The 19,013-nt window shown below is 43.4% G+C and overlaps 3 protein-coding genes across 3 annotated transcripts; 2 read left to right on the top strand and 1 right to left on the bottom strand.

The window, feature by feature from the left end:
- Positions 1-652: 652 nt before the first annotated feature.
- Positions 653-5,153, top strand: LOC100835699 (putative disease resistance RPP13-like protein 1). Its single transcript, XM_003563184.4, has 3 exons — positions 653-1,010; positions 1,424-4,697; positions 4,793-5,153. Exon 2 carries the CDS (start codon positions 1,457-1,459, stop codon positions 4,676-4,678), a length of 3,222 nt encoding a protein of 1,073 aa, XP_003563232.1. The 5' UTR covers positions 653-1,010; positions 1,424-1,456; the 3' UTR covers positions 4,679-4,697; positions 4,793-5,153.
- Positions 5,154-5,763: 610 nt separating this feature from the next.
- LOC100836007 (sucrose synthase 7) lies at positions 5,764-10,292 on the top strand. Its single transcript, XM_010241109.3, has 17 exons — positions 5,764-6,041; positions 6,196-6,328; positions 6,423-6,577; positions 6,690-6,882; positions 6,971-7,089; positions 7,178-7,394; positions 7,475-7,570; positions 7,656-7,832; positions 7,916-8,032; positions 8,127-8,293; positions 8,398-8,622; positions 8,698-9,019; positions 9,144-9,388; positions 9,478-9,616; positions 9,695-9,798; positions 9,890-9,913; positions 10,029-10,292. Exons 1-17 carry the CDS (start codon positions 5,941-5,943, stop codon positions 10,087-10,089), a joined length of 2,595 nt encoding a protein of 864 aa, XP_010239411.1. The 5' UTR covers positions 5,764-5,940; the 3' UTR covers positions 10,090-10,292.
- Positions 10,293-10,487: 195 nt separating this feature from the next.
- Positions 10,488-18,723, bottom strand: LOC100836314 (protein argonaute 1D). Its single transcript, XM_003563186.4, has 23 exons — positions 18,498-18,723; positions 16,727-17,391; positions 16,405-16,613; positions 16,149-16,298; positions 15,931-16,064; positions 15,121-15,230; positions 14,747-14,853; positions 14,477-14,615; positions 14,229-14,345; positions 14,022-14,129; positions 13,737-13,808; positions 13,132-13,254; positions 12,838-13,003; positions 12,633-12,754; positions 12,414-12,551; positions 12,162-12,304; positions 12,005-12,067; positions 11,837-11,900; positions 11,628-11,763; positions 11,439-11,512; positions 11,256-11,350; positions 11,138-11,169; positions 10,488-11,021 (listed from the first exon to the last, which is right to left on the bottom strand). Exons 2-23 carry the CDS (start codon positions 17,348-17,350, stop codon positions 10,813-10,815), a joined length of 3,135 nt encoding a protein of 1,044 aa, XP_003563234.1. The 5' UTR covers positions 17,351-17,391; positions 18,498-18,723; the 3' UTR covers positions 10,488-10,812.
- Positions 18,724-19,013: the final 290 nt, after the last annotated feature.

The raw sequence follows: 19,013 nt of genomic DNA on the forward strand, positions 1-19,013 counted from the left end.
TTGGGTGCCATGATGCAGTAGTACTTAACAGTAAGCTCCTTTATTTGGATTTGTTTTTCCGATAACGCTTTATTTGGATATACAAGAAAATTCATACATGTATAAAAGGTCTACACCGACATGCATGATAGCAATCTTGCTCAGTCGTTGCAGGCTTGCCACTACCACTACCCATTAAAAAAATAATCAATTTTTAATGTATATAATCCCTGATCTTATCAATGGAATGCTGTTTGCAGTTGAATGTTCTTTTCTTCCTGCCAGGTACATCTGATGTTGACATAAAAATTATTCAAATTCGTAAGGAAATTATTAACTGAAAATTTGATGGCATTGTTCATGCCAAAGTAAAAATTGGTCCTATCTTTCTGCTGCATTGTGCATGCCAAAGTAAAAAAAATTTCTTAACCAGGCATGTTTCCTTTCATGCTATCAATGCGTCCAAGCAAAAAACTGCTAAAGATGTTGCTGTCCATTGCTGTTAGCTGCACACCCTGATTACAAAAATAGCCTGGCCAATTCTGCTCTCCCCTCCTTTTATTTGCTCCCTGACCTCTCACATTCCTATGAAATCCAGCCAATGCCCCTGCCAAGCTCAAGAGCCTCACTACATTGTTCCCAACCATGCCCCTAAAGGTGTCCATTTTCCATAACAGCAATTTCCCAGGTGTCTGCAAGAAAAAGGGCTGTGACAGGTTGTTAATTTCCATTTGTGTTCTTGGCTCATAAAGATGGCACACCTACCAGAATGAGTATTCTGTCTGCATTGGAGAATCAAGTAGAGGTGGTCTGACCGGATTTAAAGGGTGGGAGAAATATGGGGGGAAAGTTGAGTTCTTGAGAGGGACAGATCCCTTTGATTTGGTTGGGAAAGCAAGGGAGGGGAGGAAGGTGGTAGCCATTGAGGTGGTGGCAGGCATTTTTTGCCGGCCGTCGCCGCCCTTTGGCTTTCACCTTCCTCTTGCTCCATTCTCCTCCTCTTCTCTCGCTTCTCCCACCACCATTAACAGGTAATCATCAATCGATTAATCAAGAGCTCTTTTTATCAGTCTTTATTGTGATTATTTTCAGCGTGCTCTCGTGATGCGATTAAATGAATTTGTTTCTTTCCCTTTTTTTCCCCACTTGTTTTAACATGTTGATTCCGAAATTTATTACGGAGTGAACGAAAAGGAATTATGGTGCCAATTTCCTGTATCCGTTCGATCTTCTTAACTCCCAAATAAATTGGGAAAGGATGTTTTTTTGGGCAAAATCAGCGGAAGTAAAGAATCTTGATCTTTATAGTCCTTGCAGCCGCTGAACGCGCAGGGGAATCAATGATCTTTATCGCGCAGCCGATTCTGCAGCCTCTAATTCCGTTCAAAGGATCCAACTTTATTCCCGCGTATTGACACAAATTTATTTCTGTTTGTTCTTGAAGGAGTGGCTACTATCTCTGCACGAGTCTGGATCCATGGCGGCGGTGCTGGACTCCTTCGTGAAGCGATGCACGGCGGCGCTGGAGGACTTCGCCGGGCAGGAGGCCTGCGCCGCCCTGGGCATCAGGGACAACGTGAGGGGCCTCCTGGCCACGCTCGCACGCATCGACGCCATTGTCGCCCATGAGGAGCAGAGGAGGGTCCTGAGCTCCAGGGCGGACACATGGGTGGCGCAGCTCAAGGACGCCATGTACGAGATCGACGACGTGCTCGACGTCTGCGCCGCCGAGGGCGCCAAGATCCTCGCCGAGGACCACCCGCCGGCGCCCAAGGTGCGCTGCGCCTTCATGTTCTCCTGCTTCAGGTCTTCGGGGCCCCAGAAGTTCCACCATGAGATTGGGTTCACCATCAGGGACATCGACATCAGGCTCAGGGAGATCGAGGATGAAATGCCCACACCCCCTGCTGGATCAGTGAACCCTGGCTCAAAGAGGGACTGGTTCTTCAGTGATGATAATCACTTCTGCAGGAGTTGTTCCGACGCGGCGAAGCCTCGTGCGATAGGGACGCAGGTCCAGAAGTCTGTGGGTGGCCTTGTGCCAAGGATGCTTAGAGAGGGCAAGAAGAAGGTGGATCTGTTCGCCGTTGTCGGCGCGGCGGGCATCGGCAAGACCATGCTTGCCAGGGAGATATACACTGATGAGAGAATGACTGAAAACTTCCCGATCTGCATGTGGGTGAGGATGTCGAAGGATCTGTCCGAGTTAGCTTTCTTGAAGAAGATCATCACAGGTGCCGGTGTAAATGTTGGGGATACAGAGAACAAGGAGGAGCTCCTCGGTCTACTCAGTTCTGCTCTCTCGAAGAGGTTTCTTATTATCTTAGATGACCTGGACAGCCCGGCTATATGGGATGATCTGCTCAAAGATCCACTGGGAGATGGTGTGGCCAGAGGCAGAATACTGATCACGACACGGGATGAGGAAGTGGCAACAAGCTTGAATGCAATCGTCCACCATGTTGACAAAATGGACACAGAGAATAGCTGGGCATTGTTGCGGGAACAGGTTCTTCCAGAATGCAGCTCAGAAGAGATTGAAGCACTGGAGGATGTTGGGATTAAGATCGCAGAGAAATGTGAAGGCCATCCTCTAGCAATCAAGGTCATTGCGGGTGTCCTAAGGTCAAGAGGCACGAGCAAGGCTGAGTGGGAGATGGTTCTGAAAAGTGATGCTTGGTCCATGCGACCGTTCCTTCAAGAAGTGCCGCAAGCTCTCTACTTGAGCTATGTTGATCTGCCTTCTAAACTAAAAGAATGCTTCCTCCATTGCTCTCTGTATCCAGAAGAATGCCCCATTCGGCGCTTCGATCTTGTTCGGCATTGGATTGCTGAAAGCCTTGTAGATGCCAGCGAAAACAAGTCACTGGAAGAATCAGCAGAAGTGTACTATGCTGAATTGATAGGCAGAAACTTGTTAAAACCAGATCCTGATAACCTTGATCAGTGCTGGATAACGCATGATCTTCTCCGCTCACTAGCCCGATTTCTGATAACAGATGAGAGTATCTTAATTGATGGCCAGCAGAGTGCAAGCATGTGCCCATTCTCTTCCTTGTCAAAGCCTCGGCATCTTGCATTGTGTAACATGGAGAACAGCTTGGAGGATCCAATTTCAGTGAAGCAGCAGATGAGTCTAAGATCACTGATGCTCTTCAACAGCCCAAACGTCAGAGTAATAGATGATCTTCTTCTCGAGTCAGCCCCGTGCTTGCGGGTCCTGGATTTGAGCAAGACAGCAATAGAGGCCCTCCCAAAATCCATTGGTAAATTGCTACATCTGAGGTACCTCAATCTTGATGGAACTCAGGTCAGAGAAATACCATCTTCCGTCGGCTTTCTCGTCAATTTGCAGACCTTGAGCCTTCAAGGCTGCCAAGGATTGCAGAGACTTCCTTGGTCCATCAGTGCACTGCAAGAACTTAGATGCCTCCATCTCGAGGGAACTTCCCTACGCTATGTACCAAAGGGTGTGGGTGAATTGAGGCATCTTAACCATCTGTCTGGTCTAATCATTGGTAACGACAACAATGACCGTGGGGGTTGTGACTTAGATGACCTTAAAGCATTGTCAGAATTGAGGCTCCTTCATATAGAGAGACTTGATAGGGCTACTACTTCAGGAGCTGCAGCACTTGCAAACAAGCCATTCCTGAAGGTTCTACACCTCTCCGAGCAAGCACCGTTAATAGAAGAAGAAGAGGGGAACCAAGAGGGAACAGAGAAGGAAAAACATGAAGCAGTAGTTGATTCAGCCAAAGTGAGTGAAAAGATATGGAATGAGCTCACTCCACCCCCGAGCATCGAGAATCTGGTAATCAAGAACTACAAAGGTCGAAAGTTTCCGAACTGGATGACGGGTCCCAAGCTAAGCACCTCCTTCCCCAACCTTGTGTCCTTGGATCTTGACAACTGCATGTCATGCACCACACTGCCTGCGCTTGGCCGCCTGAACCAGCTTCAATCCCTGCAAATCTCAAATGCAGACTCCATTGTCACGATTGGTTCTGAATTCCTTGGTACGACTGTTATGTCAAAAGCCACTTCTTTCCCCAAGCTGGAGGTTTTAAAGCTAAAAAACATGAAGAAACTGGAGAACTGGTCTTTAACTGCGGAAGAGAGCCAGACATTGTTGCCTTGTCTTAAGTCACTGCACATACAGTTTTGCACTAAACTTAAAGGCCTACCGGAAGGTCTAAAGCATGTTGCTCTGAGTGACCTTCGTATCGATGGTGCACATAGCCTAACAGAGATAAAGGACCTGCCAAAACTATCTGATGAGCTCCATCTGAAAGATAACAGGGCACTTCTGAGGATTTCCAACTTGCCCATGCTTCAGTCTCTAACAATTGACGACTGCTCAAAGCTGAAGCATGTGTCAGGCCTTGACACAGTGGAGCATCTCAGACTGGTGTTTCCCCCATCGACAGAGACATTCTTTTTTGAAGAGTTGGTCATCTTCTGGAGTATTGCATTCCCACGGTGGCTGGAGCTGCTGATCCATAAGCGCAATGCCCTGCGTCGGTTCGAGCTAGAATGCACACTCCCTTTACTCAGAAGCTGCCTGGATGGTGGCAAGAACTGGCACGTTGTGCAGCAGATCCCCGAGGTACGCATCACGAGCACTGATGGCAAGAGGTACATACGGTACAACAAGGGCCGCCGGATGTATGAGACAAATGCTCAGTCTGAAGAATGAAGGCTTTCTGAAAATCTTGGTACAGTATTCTTTTTGCCTCGCAATACTTCTCATCTTGTCCTGAAATATGGTCTCACAACTTACAGAAGGATTTAATGTTCTTTTCTCTTGCAGCCACTTGTTTGATTTGTTAGAGGGACATGTTTCTGCCAACACGTCCTGACTGCTCCAGGAGTTTGTGATTACATACATTGCGGGAGTTGTGTAATTATCATTCAGTTGATATATACGCTAGAAACTGTATGATGCTTTGATGAGACCTGAGGATGAGTAGGGTACTTTCGGTGAATCAGTCAGCAGATGCTCTTTTTCCCCCTTTCCCAAAACTGACAACGGCTTTGATCCTTCACCAGGACTCAATGTGTGTAATTCTTCTGTTTCCTGGTTACACCGATTTGTAAATTGTAAACACTGAGCTTGATGGATTTTGATGAGTATAAAGTATTGCCACTTGTGTACATGGAATTTTTTTTCATGCCAGAATGTTTTTGTGATCATTATTTAAGTAATTTCGAACTTTGCCTGTGCAAATTTCATGATTACCCTAGAATCTGATTCCCTCGAATCGTTGGTGCTCTGGTTAAGAGGAAACAAATCATTGTGCATCTCTCTCTTCAATGCTTTTGAGTTTAGAACAAAGATTTGTTATTGATTTCTTTATTTTGATGCTTCTGAGTTTTCTTTTTATGTCATTGAGATTGGAATAAGGTCGTTCATGATCTTTTGTTTCACATCAGGTAGGCAGCAGCTTAATGGGAGCTTAATTCCGACCACAAACAAAAAATCTGAGTTGGTTGCTTTTGGTCACCGTCTGAAAGTTCTTGGTCTAATGCAGAAGCTCAATGGATAAAGGTTTACCAACTGCCCCACGATTGAATGTCAAAACTGCTGGCTTCCCCCCTTTTTGTGCCAGAGGGAAGGGGAGAAGAAATGCTACAAGTGTAAGGAATCTCACAAGTGTACCCATCTCACAATGTTATGATGTAATGCCTTTCTTGCCTTGTGTGTTTCTTGGGGATAACTTCTCCCTAGCAATGTGCTTTCTCCTCTGAGATTTGCATACTCTATCTTGCATTGCCAGCTATGTCCACAGGAAAGAAATCTTTGTCCAGGGAGGAAAGTTTTGTGCTTTCTTCTATAAATTGCTGCTCATCAGCACCCAGACAATCAAACAACTCCACGACATTCATTCTTAGTTGCCTTTCCCAATATAGTTCTTGGACCTTCTTCACCCAGTTTCACAAGCCTGGTAGCCTGTCACCATGGCCTCCAAGCTCAGCTTCAAGAGGATGGATAGCGTCGCCGAGAGCATGCCCGATGCGCTACGACAAAGCCGGTACCAGATGAAGAGATGCTTCCAAAGGTACTTAAATCAAACTTGTAAAGTTATCATAGATGGATCAAAATTGTGTGTGCTGTAATACACGTAACAGTTTCTTCTTTATGTCATGCACTGCATAAGAGATATTGTTGATGCAAGCTTTACCATCCTGAAATCCGAGATATCAATGTTTCAGGTATGTATCGAAGGGTAGGAGGCTCTTGAAGAACCAGCAGCTCATGGAGGAGCTGGAAAAATCACTAGATGATAAAGTCGAGAAGGAAAAGCTTGTCGAGGGCTTTCTCGGTTACATTATTTGTTCGACACAGGTTACTTTACTGTTAAATACCTAATTACATTCTGCAGCTAGAATTAAGTTTGATAGAATGGAGCTTATTAATTTGAGTAACCTTATGTTTGCAGGAAGCAGTAGTGCTACCACCGTTCGTTGCATTCGCTGTCAGAATGAATCCTGGCATCTGGGAATACGTCAAAGTTCATTCCGATGATCTGTCGGTCGAAGGAATTACACCATCGGAGTACCTGAAGTTCAAAGAGACATTATATGATGAGAAATGGTATGCATCTACTATTATATACAAGTTTCACATGGATCAAAATGTAATTGATGCCGCATGAGTAGAAGGGTGAAGCTTAAAAGGAAAAATTATTTGTTCATGTGAAATTCAGGGCCAAGGATGACAACTCGCTGGAAATTGATTTTGGCGCTCTTGACCTCTCAACACCTCATCTGACGCTGCCCTCGTCAATAGGGAACGGGATGCAGTTTGTCTCCAAATTCATGTCTTCAAAGTTGAGTGGCAAGCCTGAAAGCATGAAACCGTTGCTAGACTATTTACTGGCCCTGAATTACCGCGGCGAGGTAACGGGATCAGCCATCCATATCACAGAGATCATCAAAGGATAAAAAATAACAGACTGATTTAGCTTGTATATTCTTATGAACACAGAAGCTGATGGTTAATGACACAATCGACACCGTGAACAAGCTTCAGACAGCACTACTCCTTGCAGAAGTTTTTGTTAGCGGGCTGCCAAAATACACACCATATTTGAAATTCGAACAGAGGTGATGTACTGCCATTTTACGTAGATAGAAAGTTCGTGGTGCAAAAATATGCAACTATCCCTAAGTTTTGTTTATAATGGTCGTGCAGATTTCAGGAGTGGGGATTGGAGAAGGGATGGGGTGAAAATGCTGAAAGGTGCAAGGAGACGCTGAATTTCCTATCTGAAGTGCTCCAGGCACCAGATCCTATCAACATGGAGAAGTTCTTCAGCAGGGTTCCATCCATATTTAACATTGTTGTCTTCTCTATTCATGGTTACTTTGGCCAAGAGAAGGTTCTTGGCTTGCCAGACACTGGTGGTCAGGTACCGATTTCATCAAATAACAGGAAATGACAATAGCTCACTAGTTAACATACTCTGAAAGCATGGCTTCTTTTTAATAGGTTGTCTACATCCTAGACCAAGTGAGGTCCATGGAAGAGGAGCTGCTGCAAAGAATAAAGCAGCAGGGTTTGAATGTAACGCCAAAGATTCTTGTGGTAAAGCTGATTACACCATGATCCTAGTCATTCCTATTATGTCAGCTGTAGAAACTACTAAACTAATTCCTGATACTATCCACAGCTAACAAGACTGATACCAGATTCCAAAGGTACAAAATGTAATGTGGAGCTTGAGCCAGTAGAAAATACACAATATTCACACATACTTCGTGTGCCATTCAAGACCGAAGATGGGAAGGATTTGCGCCAGTGGGTCTCCCGATTTGATATTTACCCTTACCTAGAGAGATATGCCCAGGTTTGTCAGCTGTGAACTCTTAATTACCAGCACCCTGTCACTTTGTAATCTTGAGTAAATTTTCAACCCTGATGTAATTTCAGGATGCTTCTGTCAAAATTCTTGACATGTTAGAGGGCAAACCAGACTTGATCATTGGCAACTACACTGATGGCAACTTGGTGGCGTCCCTCATGTCAAGCAAATTAGGAGTGACACAGGTGAAAAAAATGGCTAATTAAATGGAATTCCTCAAGATTTCTTCAGTCACCAATCACAATTTTATATGACACCCTTAAATGGTCTTCCTGACAGGGAACAATTGCACACGCTCTCGAGAAGACGAAGTACGAAGACTCAGATGTCAAGTGGAGAGAGCTGGACCAGAAGTACCACTTCTCTTGCCAATTCACTGCTGATATGATTGCCATGAACACTACAGACTTTATCATCACTAGCACATACCAAGAAATTGCTGGAAGGTCTGTAGGCTGGATCTTACTGTAACTTCAGGCTCTAACAATGCTTGAATACTTAGTACTAGAACCTTCTAACATGAACCTTCTAACATGAATATGTGATGCAGCAAAGAGAAGCCTGGTCAATATGAACACCACTACGCATTCACAATGCCTGGGCTTTGCCGCTATGCCACGGGCATCAATGTATTTGATCCAAAGTTCAACATTGCTGCACCTGGAGCCGATCAGTCCGTCTATTTCCCGTACACACAGAAGCAGAAGCGCCTGACAGGTTTACACCCACAGATCGAGGAGTTACTGTACAGTAAGGAGGACACTGATGAACACATGTAAGTCCCTTGGAAACAAACATACTTATATTTGATCAGACAAAGTTGCTAACTGTTGTGGTTCTACCAAATCAGCGGGTATCTGGCTGACAGAAACAAGCCAATCATCTTCTCGATGGCAAGGCTGGACAAGGTGAAGAACATCACTGGACTAGTCGAGTGGTATGGACAAAACAAGAAGGTCAGGGACCTTGTGAACCTTGTCGTCGTTGCGGGCCTCCTGAATGCTTCACAGTCCAAGGACCGAGAAGAGATAGATGAGATCAACAAGATGCACAATTTGATTGACAAGTACCAGCTGAAAGGACAGATCCGCTGGATCAAGGCACAGACTGACCGTGTCCGTAATGGCGAGCTATACCGTTACATTGCAGACACAAAGGGTGCATTTGTTCAGGTAAGCAACAACCTACAAGGGTGCATGAGTAACCAACCATTGCCTACAATTTAACTCTAGCTTTTTCTTTCTTTTTGAGATAAAACCTCAACTCTAGCCTGACAATCCATATTTCTTGTTTCAGCCTGCACTTTATGAAGCATTCGGGCTAACAGTTATCGAGGCAATGAACTGCGGGCTGCCGACCTTTGCCACAAATCAGGGAGGGCCAGCAGAGATCATTGTCGATGGAGTTTCGGGTTTCCACATAAACCCGATGAACGGCAGGGAGGCAGGCAACAAGATTGCAGACTTCTTCCAGAAGTGCAAGGAAGACCCAAGCTACTGGAACAAGGTGTCCACAGCTGGACTTCAGCGCATCTATGAATGGTAAGCGCCAACTCATATCCTGCATCATGAATGATAGGCACCAGTCTTCCTATAATCATCTTATAACAAAATTTAATACATGATGGCAGCTACACATGGAAAATATATGCAACTAAAGTGCTGAACATGGGATCAATGTATGGCTTCTGGAGGACTTTGAACAAGGAAGAGAAAGTGGCCAAACAGCGCTACATCCAAATGTTCTACAATCTTCAGTTTAGGAACCTGGTGAGTTTAGGATCTGATTTATTTTTTGTGGTTGCAAATGCAACAAAAAGAAGGTCTGAACATATCAACTTTTTTCAGGTGAAGACCGTCCCGAGAGTAGGGGAACAACCTCCAAGAACCGCAGCCTCAACCTCGACAGGCATGGTTGCGCCTAACGAGATCGTACTAAGGCCAAAAGAAAGGCAAGTGTGCGCACTCTTACGAAATTTACTGAAGAAAGACCGGAGAAGCAACTGACTGACCCGTTTGTTGTTTGGAATTTGGGTGCTGCAGAAAGCCGCAGAATCGGATGCAGAGGTTAGTGTTCACTTCTTCCTTCCAGAAATTATCTGCAAAACAACACAGTGATGAGTGCTAGGTTAGATCAATCATGCATACTGATTAATCTCCAAATGTTTCTTCATGTGTCCAGGATCATGACCAGCTTACTCGGGCCTAAGCCGCCAACATATGAGCAGAACAGCTACAGATGAACTATGATCGTATTATGAAGCGAAATACTCGCAGCTCAATTCATTCCATTGATACCAGAGTGTGAAGTTGATTGGTGTGGGATTTGTATACATGTGTGATTTTCATTCTATTCATTGTTTATTGGGAATATGTAACAAAGATCAAAATTGCCAATGGCAACAAGTGATTATAAATACAAGGATTGGAGATTGTTCTACGCCAAGAATCTGTTTCGTATTTGTTATAAACTTGCATGAGATGTGAGATCAATGTACATCTTAAAAAAAGGGGAAACATTGTTGCTCGCTGAGAATTAAAGTTCTTGTTTAGCAAAATAAAAGAGCCAAAAAAGAAATTCATTTAAACGAATCATAATCAGGGGCAGTTGTAAATCAAAACATATACCAGCCAAAGCACATTTTGAACATCCAACAAGGTGAAAATAATAATGATTCTGGAATTGGTCCATGTGAATAGAGGATAAATAGAGCCAAGTTCAGTCCAGCTTCCAGGAAACAGACTAGCACAGAGTCTGACGAAAACACAAAAAAATAGAACGGAATCTAATGAAACCTTATTCAGCATAGGAATGGCCTCACAAGTCAAGAGCCACAAACAGCACACATACTTAATCAGCAGTCTCATTACTGAAATCTCCAAATGATTAACACCAAATCGCCTAACATGCAAATGAGACATAGTAGAGCCTCCTTATTAATCCAGCAGCACTAGATTCTAGAGCATCAACAGTAAAACATGACCCTCTTCACGCTGTCCTTGAGTGCAGGAAGGGGCCTGACGATTCCACCCCCAGCGGCGCGGGTACTGCGAGACGTCGACGAGCCGGACAGGCCTCCACGCGCACTCGCTGTAGAGCCACTGTCGGAGCTATCTGGCTCCATGTAGAAACGGGCACGGAAGGCAGCCAGATGAGCATAATATGCAGGAGGAACTGCAATGCAATGTAACAATAGAGCAAAAGCATGTTCCGTCAGAAATGGTCAAGTTCAAGGCTTCAGATCAACAGATTCTTGATGAAAACAGAAAACTTCCCGACTGCCAACTTACCAATAGATACAGAACGCGTGCACCTTGCATAACTGTGGAAGAGATTGGGAGTCAGGGAGAATGTTTATTTACCAAGATGCTGGAATGAACCATGCAAAAGAATGGTATTGAGACTTACGTGTAGCAGAGGTTGTTAGTGAGGGTCTGCAGCCCATCGGCGGTGAAGTTGTTTTCATCCCACAGTACATGGTAATGAGCAGGACGGCTTGTGCCCTACAGAAAATAGAAATAATTTGAACTGAACTATCTCATTGATGTTTAAATGAGAGGAATATGTAAGTAACTAGGTGTCAACATCTACCTTAATGCCAGCATGGCTGCACAGGAAGAAGTCAAACTCTGTAGGATGGCAGATCTTGGAGTCAACAACAGTACCTGCAAATTATTGGGAAATATAATCGAGAGGCAATCAGACTAGAGAACAAATTAAAATACATTGGCAAGATAAAGATAGAAGCAACCTGCAGGATAATGGCCTAACAATACTCACCAGGAAGTATGTTGCCGCTCCTGTCAACAGAGTTTTGGTCATTGTGGTTGTGTGCAAATAACCTGGTGTGGTGGCGCTTCTGAACCACGACGAAAGTAACCTGCGGTTGGTAATTTGCTTCCAGCGATGCACATGCCTGAAAGGCAGACAAAAAATGATCACGAGGAAGTTGAGAAAATTCTGAAAAAAGGGAATGTGTAGTTTGTTACCTTTCGGATCGCATCAAGCTCATGCAGTAGAACTTGGTAAAACTGGCCTTCACTGACACCATCCCTGTGAAAAAGGCAGCACCGGTACTGCCGTTAGTTACTGCTAGTATTGTTCTTAAAAAAATATTGCTTCAAAGAATGAGTGGAAATTTCTGCAAGGGAGCATACCTATAGAATATAATTCGCTGAGGCTTTTCTCCAGTTGACCTTTTAAAGGATATAAGAAGCTCCCTGCAAATGGGGGCAACCGATTGTATGACTTGTGCTGAAAAGTAGAAAGGGCGAAAAGAGGAGGGAGACTGAAGCTGGTGACTAGTGAGGATACCTGATCATGCCACCATGGATGGTTCCTCTCTGTGGATCATGTGTGACTTTATATAGATCCTCTATCAATTCTTGCCTGTGAGATTGAGCAGAAACTAGGCCAGCATATTTTGTCACCTCAGGCCAATCCTGGGAGGCCACAACCTGCAGTACAGGGTGACAAATAGTTGAAGATTAATGTTCTTTTAGCAAAATGCTGTTTATGTAGTAAAGAGAAGTCAGTAAATTGAAAGTGTGGCATCATTAGACTTACTGCAGCAATGGAAGGGCTGCTGTCTTCACCAGGATGAGGATGGGTGACATCGGCACCAAATATAATCGTAGGCCTGTCAGTAACCAAAGGAATGCGCCTTGACAATGCATCAGCCAGTACAGTGTTCCTTCCCCCAACCTTTGAAAAAAGAGAATTATGTTGGACTCAACTGAAGAAATGCATAAAATGCAAGAAAAGCAAAATCGTGTGAGTACCAACCTTGACATTTATCTTCAGCGCAAGATTTGCCAGGATCTGTTTGTTCATTTTAAACACTTGTTTCGTTAAACAGCACTGGGAAACTAGCCCAAGGTCGATTTCACAGACACGCTTCAAGTCACCTGATACAGGCAAAGGATGAGCATTTTGGCTTGAACCTTGAATGCAAGAGTGCAGAAATAAATATAGTTGAAAGTTTAGATACCATAAAGTGAGCCATTGTTATCAGGAAGTATTCCAATAAGCAATTCAAGCTCCTTGCGCTGAGGTCCAAGTATGGTCATTGCATCATGGAACCTGGCTTTCAAAGCTCGCTCCACTTGATCCGGACGCACATATATAGGCGGAAGAACAGGCTCCAAAGCAAAGTCCTATAATTGCTTGTAAAACAAAACTTTTACTATTGTAAACAAGTACATGGAAAAAATAGCATGTGTAATGTGGAAGATTTTGTGTGTCAATATTCAAGTATATCTGGAAGCGTTTCAGGGATACTTGCCATTCCTGAGGCTTGGCACATGCGAGCAAGTTCACGACAAAATCCAGTAGCAACGCTCTCTTGCACGTTTCGAGCAAAATTGACACACAGCCAGCTCCTGACTCTACCACCATTCACCATTTTCTGGGTAAGGAAAAATGGGCATGTACAGTAAGGATTGAGATAAAGTGAACAAAGGAACGTATAAGGTCAAGACTATGTGGAGTTAATACAGCTCTTTGATGTCAAATATATTACCATAGAGAAAACTGAACATAGAAAAAAAAACATGGTTGATAAATAGTGAAGTAGTGATAAGTAAATAGATATCATAAGTAAATAACTAGCTGCTATTTCTTTTGCATTCAAACAATACAATTGTTTGAACACGGACATCCAAAGTAACAGTGTTTTCCTGATTTAATGCATTGGAAGCTAATGTTAGACAAACGGAGATCAATTCTTTTTTTTTCCTTTGAGGTCAAGCATAAGAGCATCATCATCAAACGACTTCATGTCTCCCAATAGAGTAGCTAATTGATACCATTTGATCACAAATATAGAACCAAGTTTGTTAAATATACAATCTATATAATGCTGGAAAATACTATTCAAGTTATCATTACCTTGTTCATCATATTCCACTGACCAACTCTAGGCAAGCAATCCTTCTCTCTACCAGTCTCATTATACTTGAGCTGCATGAACGGAGACAAAATGGGCAGTGATTAGTGTGTTACAGCGACTTATGTTGTATGTTTATTATAAAATTTGCATCCACCCTCTCTCTCTCTCACACGCACATAACCATTGAAAATAATGCTCCATCCATATCACTGCCAGAGAAGGGATAAGTCACAGCATAAAGAGCTTCAAAAGACATGTCTCGACAGGAGTGTGGTTCCACCTACCCGAGGAGCAGGTAAAATTCGTGCCTCAACCGATGACAGGCGCTCACTTATCTTAATTCCAAACTCTTTTGCATAAGGATCATCATGATAAGAGTTGTGATTCACCATCTGTCCACACAGAAGAAATTGTGGTTTGCATAAGCATGTGAATTTGCACATAGGATGATAGAGCTCCAACAGAACTGTAACAGGAAGAAAATGCTATACCTGAATTATGTCACGCTCCCGATCATGTGGGCGCTGACATGTCTCCTCTAAGAGAACTCTTATCTGACTCTGGTTCAGTCTCTTGGAATATCTCTGTCCCTCCACTATTTTGCAGACCTGAGAAAATTCAGATTGTTAATTCTTGAACGAAACAGTTTGATTGTTAAGCACGTGTCAAAAACAACGGAATTGCAGTTTTTGCTGCCAAAAGTTAGAAGGAAAAGAAAAGCAGCTTCTCACTAACTTACCTCCATGGGGAGATAATTTGGACGCTGCTGATTACCAACTTGCAGACAGGGAAGGTAGGTGTGTTGGATAGCAAAACCATATGTCTCCTGAAAATATTGTACAACAGACTTCACCATGCCCCCTTGATCAACAGGAAAACTGTAGCAAAATAATATCATTTCTTTAGGAAAATAAGAATAATTATAGGGTTTTCAATCTACATGAATGGTTTCAGAAGAAAACAAAAGGCAAATCACAGTAGTGCATGAAGATTAAAGGAAGCTCAATACCTTAACTCCCGAGTTGCCTGAGATGTTAAACCAGATATACGGTACTTCCGCCGTATGTTGCCACGATGAGTAACTTCCACCTTCACTCCTCTTAAGGCCTTCTTGATCTAGGGTGTGGCACAATAACATTGAAATTGCTTGATAAGTGAGTGACCAAATACAAACAAATACGCAAGAAACCATAGCTCAGATAACTAAATGCAAAATAAAGACATCAAACTTAGGAGAGTTACGGCAAATGGATGCTATAAAACAACAATTAATTGTATATTCAGTTGAATAACCCAATACTTCATCTTTTTATAACAAAGGTACTTCCATTTTGAAGTAAAGGGATACAATAGTGAGTAAAAGAAAATGTTAGCCAAGTATACCTTGACACGATCAGCATCTGACAGGGGCCTTGAGTAGACATCAGTGTTTAGAAGCTGTGCAACAAAATCAATGACAGGTAGTGGCTCGAAGAAAGATGTCGCTGACATGTCTGAAAAGATGGGAAAAGAAAGGAAAATATATATTATGGCAAGTGTTCAGGAAGTATGAAATATTGATAGTCAATAATTAAGCAACACCAAGAGGCATCTCTGTAATTCAAAGAAACAGAACTATGTGATGCTTCCTACAATAAATAACAGTAACATCCCATCTCAAAGATAGCTGGAATGCAAAGAGCAACTATTAATTTAGCAAAACAGTTGAACCAAAACTGTAAGTCCTCACTGATTATGCTGGCTAGCTAGTCGACAATGTGTTCACATATCAGTTTTTCCATCTTCAGTTCATTATCGCAAATACCTTTTCATAACTTTATGTAGGACTTAATGGGATAATCGTAAACCCTGAAATAATCAAGCTCCGGCTCACAAAAATCAGGAATGTGCTGCTAGCAGGAAGTTGGGTCACAGAATGAAACATTGACTCAGTAATGTTCACCAACCTGATTGCATTTCTACAGAAGAGTACTTGTGTTGCTTCAATTTTTAATTAAAAATATAGCTGGTGTTTCCCTCATTGAAAAAATATATATCAAGAAAACGAGTTTAGTTCTGAAAGTTATGGTGTAAAATGCAGCTTTTTTTAATTGCTGATCAGTGGGTTGGCTATGTATTACATAAATATATACCCAAGGGGAACCCCACATTTCAGAGTCATACATATATACCGAGAAATGGTGAGAGCTTTACCGATATTTAGTGATAATCCCATCTGAGTAGGACGAATGCTCTGATAAAACCCACGCCAGCTTTCTATTCCTTCACCAAGGGATCGCCTCCTCCCCAGGTCAGGCGAGAAGAAGGATCGACCATATGATGCATATCTGTGGAAACATTGCGAGCGAAAGCATCACGGTACAGTTCTCATCGTTGTCTCCTATCATAATCTACCTAGATATTCACTCTACCTAGCTGTTGGCAGCTCACGCAGGACGATATCAAGAACTTGCAAGGCCTCTTGGGGAGCCTCTGCCTGCCTTCCAGCTAGAAATTGCTCGAGCCGATGAAGATCAGCTCTTGCGGCAAACTTAATCACCACCTTAAAAGTTCTCTGACGCCTAGATCATAGAAATGACAGTCAGAAATGGTGAAAAACACACACTATGCTTTGACCTACAACCATAAAAACTGTGCTGACGATGAGAAAAGCCCAAAAGACCATACCTCTCTAAACCAGAACCATCATCTTCGTCAAGCAAATTGATGTGAAACTCTTTTGAAACAAATGGCAGCGGACCAGCCGTGTACATGCTCTTCCTACCATCATAGGCTGGAAGCCGCCCACCCAAATATGATACCTTGTGCAGCTTCACCAGCTCTTCCATCACAGCACGGCTTACAATCCGTGACGTAATCTCCGGGGTGATTGAAACCTGTCGAAGAATCAAGAAACCATGTACAATTGTCAACAGCTTTCAGAAGTTAACCAGATGTGGTAGTAGGTACAAGAAAAATTTGCAGTCAGAGAAGGAAAAACCACACGCACATCATACTGATGAAGATCCTTGTCTGGCAGTTCAGCAAGGAAGTGATTTGCCTTTACCAAGCACCTCGTGCCGATACTTCCACGCCCCGGGCGGTGAGGAAACTTGTAAGAGCTGCTGGACAACTGAATTGCTTGGACAATCCCCTGGCTGGCACTCAATTCACTCTGCATGGACAAGACCTCGAGGTGCTCGGTGACCACCTCGAGAGCCTGTGGTGGTGATGTCTCCAATGAGCCAGCTGCCTCTGGTGAGGAGATCATGTCAGCAGGCTCATGTGGAGCATCATCAACCATTGCTTGGTGCAGTTCGGGAGTTATTGTCGCAGGCGGGCCACCATTGTTGTGTTGCTGTGGGTGCACTTCCCTGTAGGGCTGTCCATGGCCGGAATCCTCTGCAGCAGCAGGACCAGCTGGACGCCATTGCTGTGTCGGCACCATTGTTGCGCCACGGGGCTGAGGAGCAGCTCCCTGGCCATTGTAATGGTAGGAGCCCGCAGCTCCACGGCCACCTTGCTGGTATTGCTGTGGATAGAAGCCGCCCCGGCCACGTCCGCCTCTTCCCTGACCCCCTCTCCCGCCACCATCATCACCAAATCCAGGCAGTCTTGGTCTCCTCGATCCCATGCTCCGAACAGTGCAGCAATGCCGATGGCAAGCACAATCAACTGCCCAGAGTAAAAATTTGTCAGAGCAATCACCCAAAACAGGTCAAAACTATGGTTTCTCTTTGAAGCTTCTTATGCACACATGCAAAATTGAGCAGCCAGAAACTGTAGAGGTTTTACAAGTTGGTCATAACAAAAGCAAGATTAGAAGATTTATAGCAAACTCGAATGTCTGCCTGAATCTAATTTTAGCTTGCATAGCTCCCCCATAATAGAATGTACATAGGGACTGAGCTACCAATGACCAATGTGAATATTTGCTAGTACTTCAAGTTCAAAGTCAATAGTCAGACAAAACTATACAAAATATAAACAGTAAGTGCTATGAGCGTACTCAACTATCTGGAGCATAAACAGAAACAAAAGCTAAGAATAAATTATTGATTTACAAGTCAAGTTGTTAAGTACATTCAAGAGTACGTACACTTAAACGAAAGAATTACATCATGGGTACATACAACAATTTAACAAAAATGACTAACATGATACATATAAAGGGGAATCAGCCAAGAAGCAATCTTTTTGTTTGAATCAAACAAAAAGACCATGCATACATGCTAGACTAGCCAAATCAAACAGGGGAAATAAATGAAGAGCAGACAGGGATCAAACAAGATAATCTATGAAAGAACTTAACCCTGCTGGAAAAACAGCAACGAAAATGCAGTAAAACACCAAACAGAACGGAGTCTGTCTCTACACACCAAAATCCCATCTTTCCTACAGAAAAAAAAAACAGAAATCTGCGCCATTCCAGCATACTGATGCCCATTAAGCATGCAGGAGGAGGAGAGAGGGACTCAAGAACGCCCGAAGAACTTGAAGAGGGAAAGAAAATAGAAGAAGCCACTGGTAGAACAGAGAAAAAGGACGCGATCTGCTGCACAGAAACATACACCTACAGCTACTCTGCATCGAAGCAAGACGAGCTAAACAAAGGAAACCAAATCACGAAAAAAGAAAGTCGGAGCGATTTCCCAGGGGAAAAGAAGGAATTTTCTTTTCTGTCGCATAATCGCTTGAACCAACCAACCTACTTTTACAAAGAACACGAAGAGGAAAGATTGAACAAGATGGACGCATCTAACTCCAGAGAAAATAGCAACCTTGTTCAGGGATCGACTCAAGCTCGCAACTGCGAGACCCTCCTGGCTGCTGTGCTGTGTGTTCTTTCAGAAGACACAAGCGAGAGGAAGGAGAGATTGAGCGAGGGGCCTGTGAGTGTGATGGTCTGATCTGATGTGGAGACGGGGAGCAAAACGCCAAGGAGATGAGTACTATTTATGCAGTGGCCTCCATGCCACAGTGCACCCACACAGACGCGCACACACACAGCCCTCCTCTGTTTGCTCTTGCTCATGCACTGCTGTTTGCTATTTGTAATCCTTCCTTGCTTGGTTGGTTGGGTTTTTACTTTCAAGATCCTACATTTATTCATGTGTTGGTTGCTGCTACTTCCAAGATATTCCAATCTGCTCTGTTTTATTTTGGCAGGAAATATATATATGTATGTTACCTTGTTGCCTTGTACTAGAAGCTTAGATTATACTAGTATGTTTTCCTAGAAAATAACGTACAAATATCTAGATGAAATAAATAATCAATGATTTTAACATGTGCAG

This window comes from Brachypodium distachyon, chromosome 1 (genome assembly GCF_000005505.3).
Source record: "Brachypodium distachyon strain Bd21 chromosome 1, Brachypodium_distachyon_v3.0, whole genome shotgun sequence".
In the NCBI taxonomy this organism is placed as follows: Eukaryota; Viridiplantae; Streptophyta; class Magnoliopsida; order Poales; family Poaceae; genus Brachypodium; species Brachypodium distachyon.

What these genes read in the sequence shown, in the direction of transcription:
- LOC100836007 (XM_010241109.3), top strand. Translation starts at nt 5,941, where the DNA reads ATGGCCTCCAAGCTCAGCTTCAAGAGGATGGATAGCGTCGCCGAGAGC. An exon ending in ACATTATTTGTTCGACACAG is followed by an intron (nt 6,329 to 6,422) that starts GTTACTTTACTG and finishes TTATGTTTGCAG; the next exon opens with GAAGCAGTAGTGCTACCACC. An exon ending in ACATTATATGATGAGAAATG is followed by an intron (nt 6,578 to 6,689) that starts GTATGCATCTAC and finishes TGTGAAATTCAG; the next exon opens with GGCCAAGGATGACAACTCGC.
- LOC100835699 (XM_003563184.4), top strand. Translation starts at nt 1,457, where the DNA reads ATGGCGGCGGTGCTGGACTCCTTCGTGAAGCGATGCACGGCGGCGCTG.
- LOC100836314 (XM_003563186.4), bottom strand. Translation starts at nt 17,350, where the DNA reads ATGGGATCGAGGAGACCAAGACTGCCTGGATTTGGTGATGATGGTGGC. An exon ending in GATGGTTCTGGTTTAGAGAG is followed by an intron (nt 16,299 to 16,404) that starts GTATGGTCTTTT and finishes TCTATGATCTAG; the next exon opens with GCGTCAGAGAACTTTTAAGG. An exon ending in CGTGAGCTGCCAACAGCTAG is followed by an intron (nt 16,065 to 16,148) that starts GTAGAGTGAATA and finishes ATGTTTCCACAG; the next exon opens with ATATGCATCATATGGTCGAT.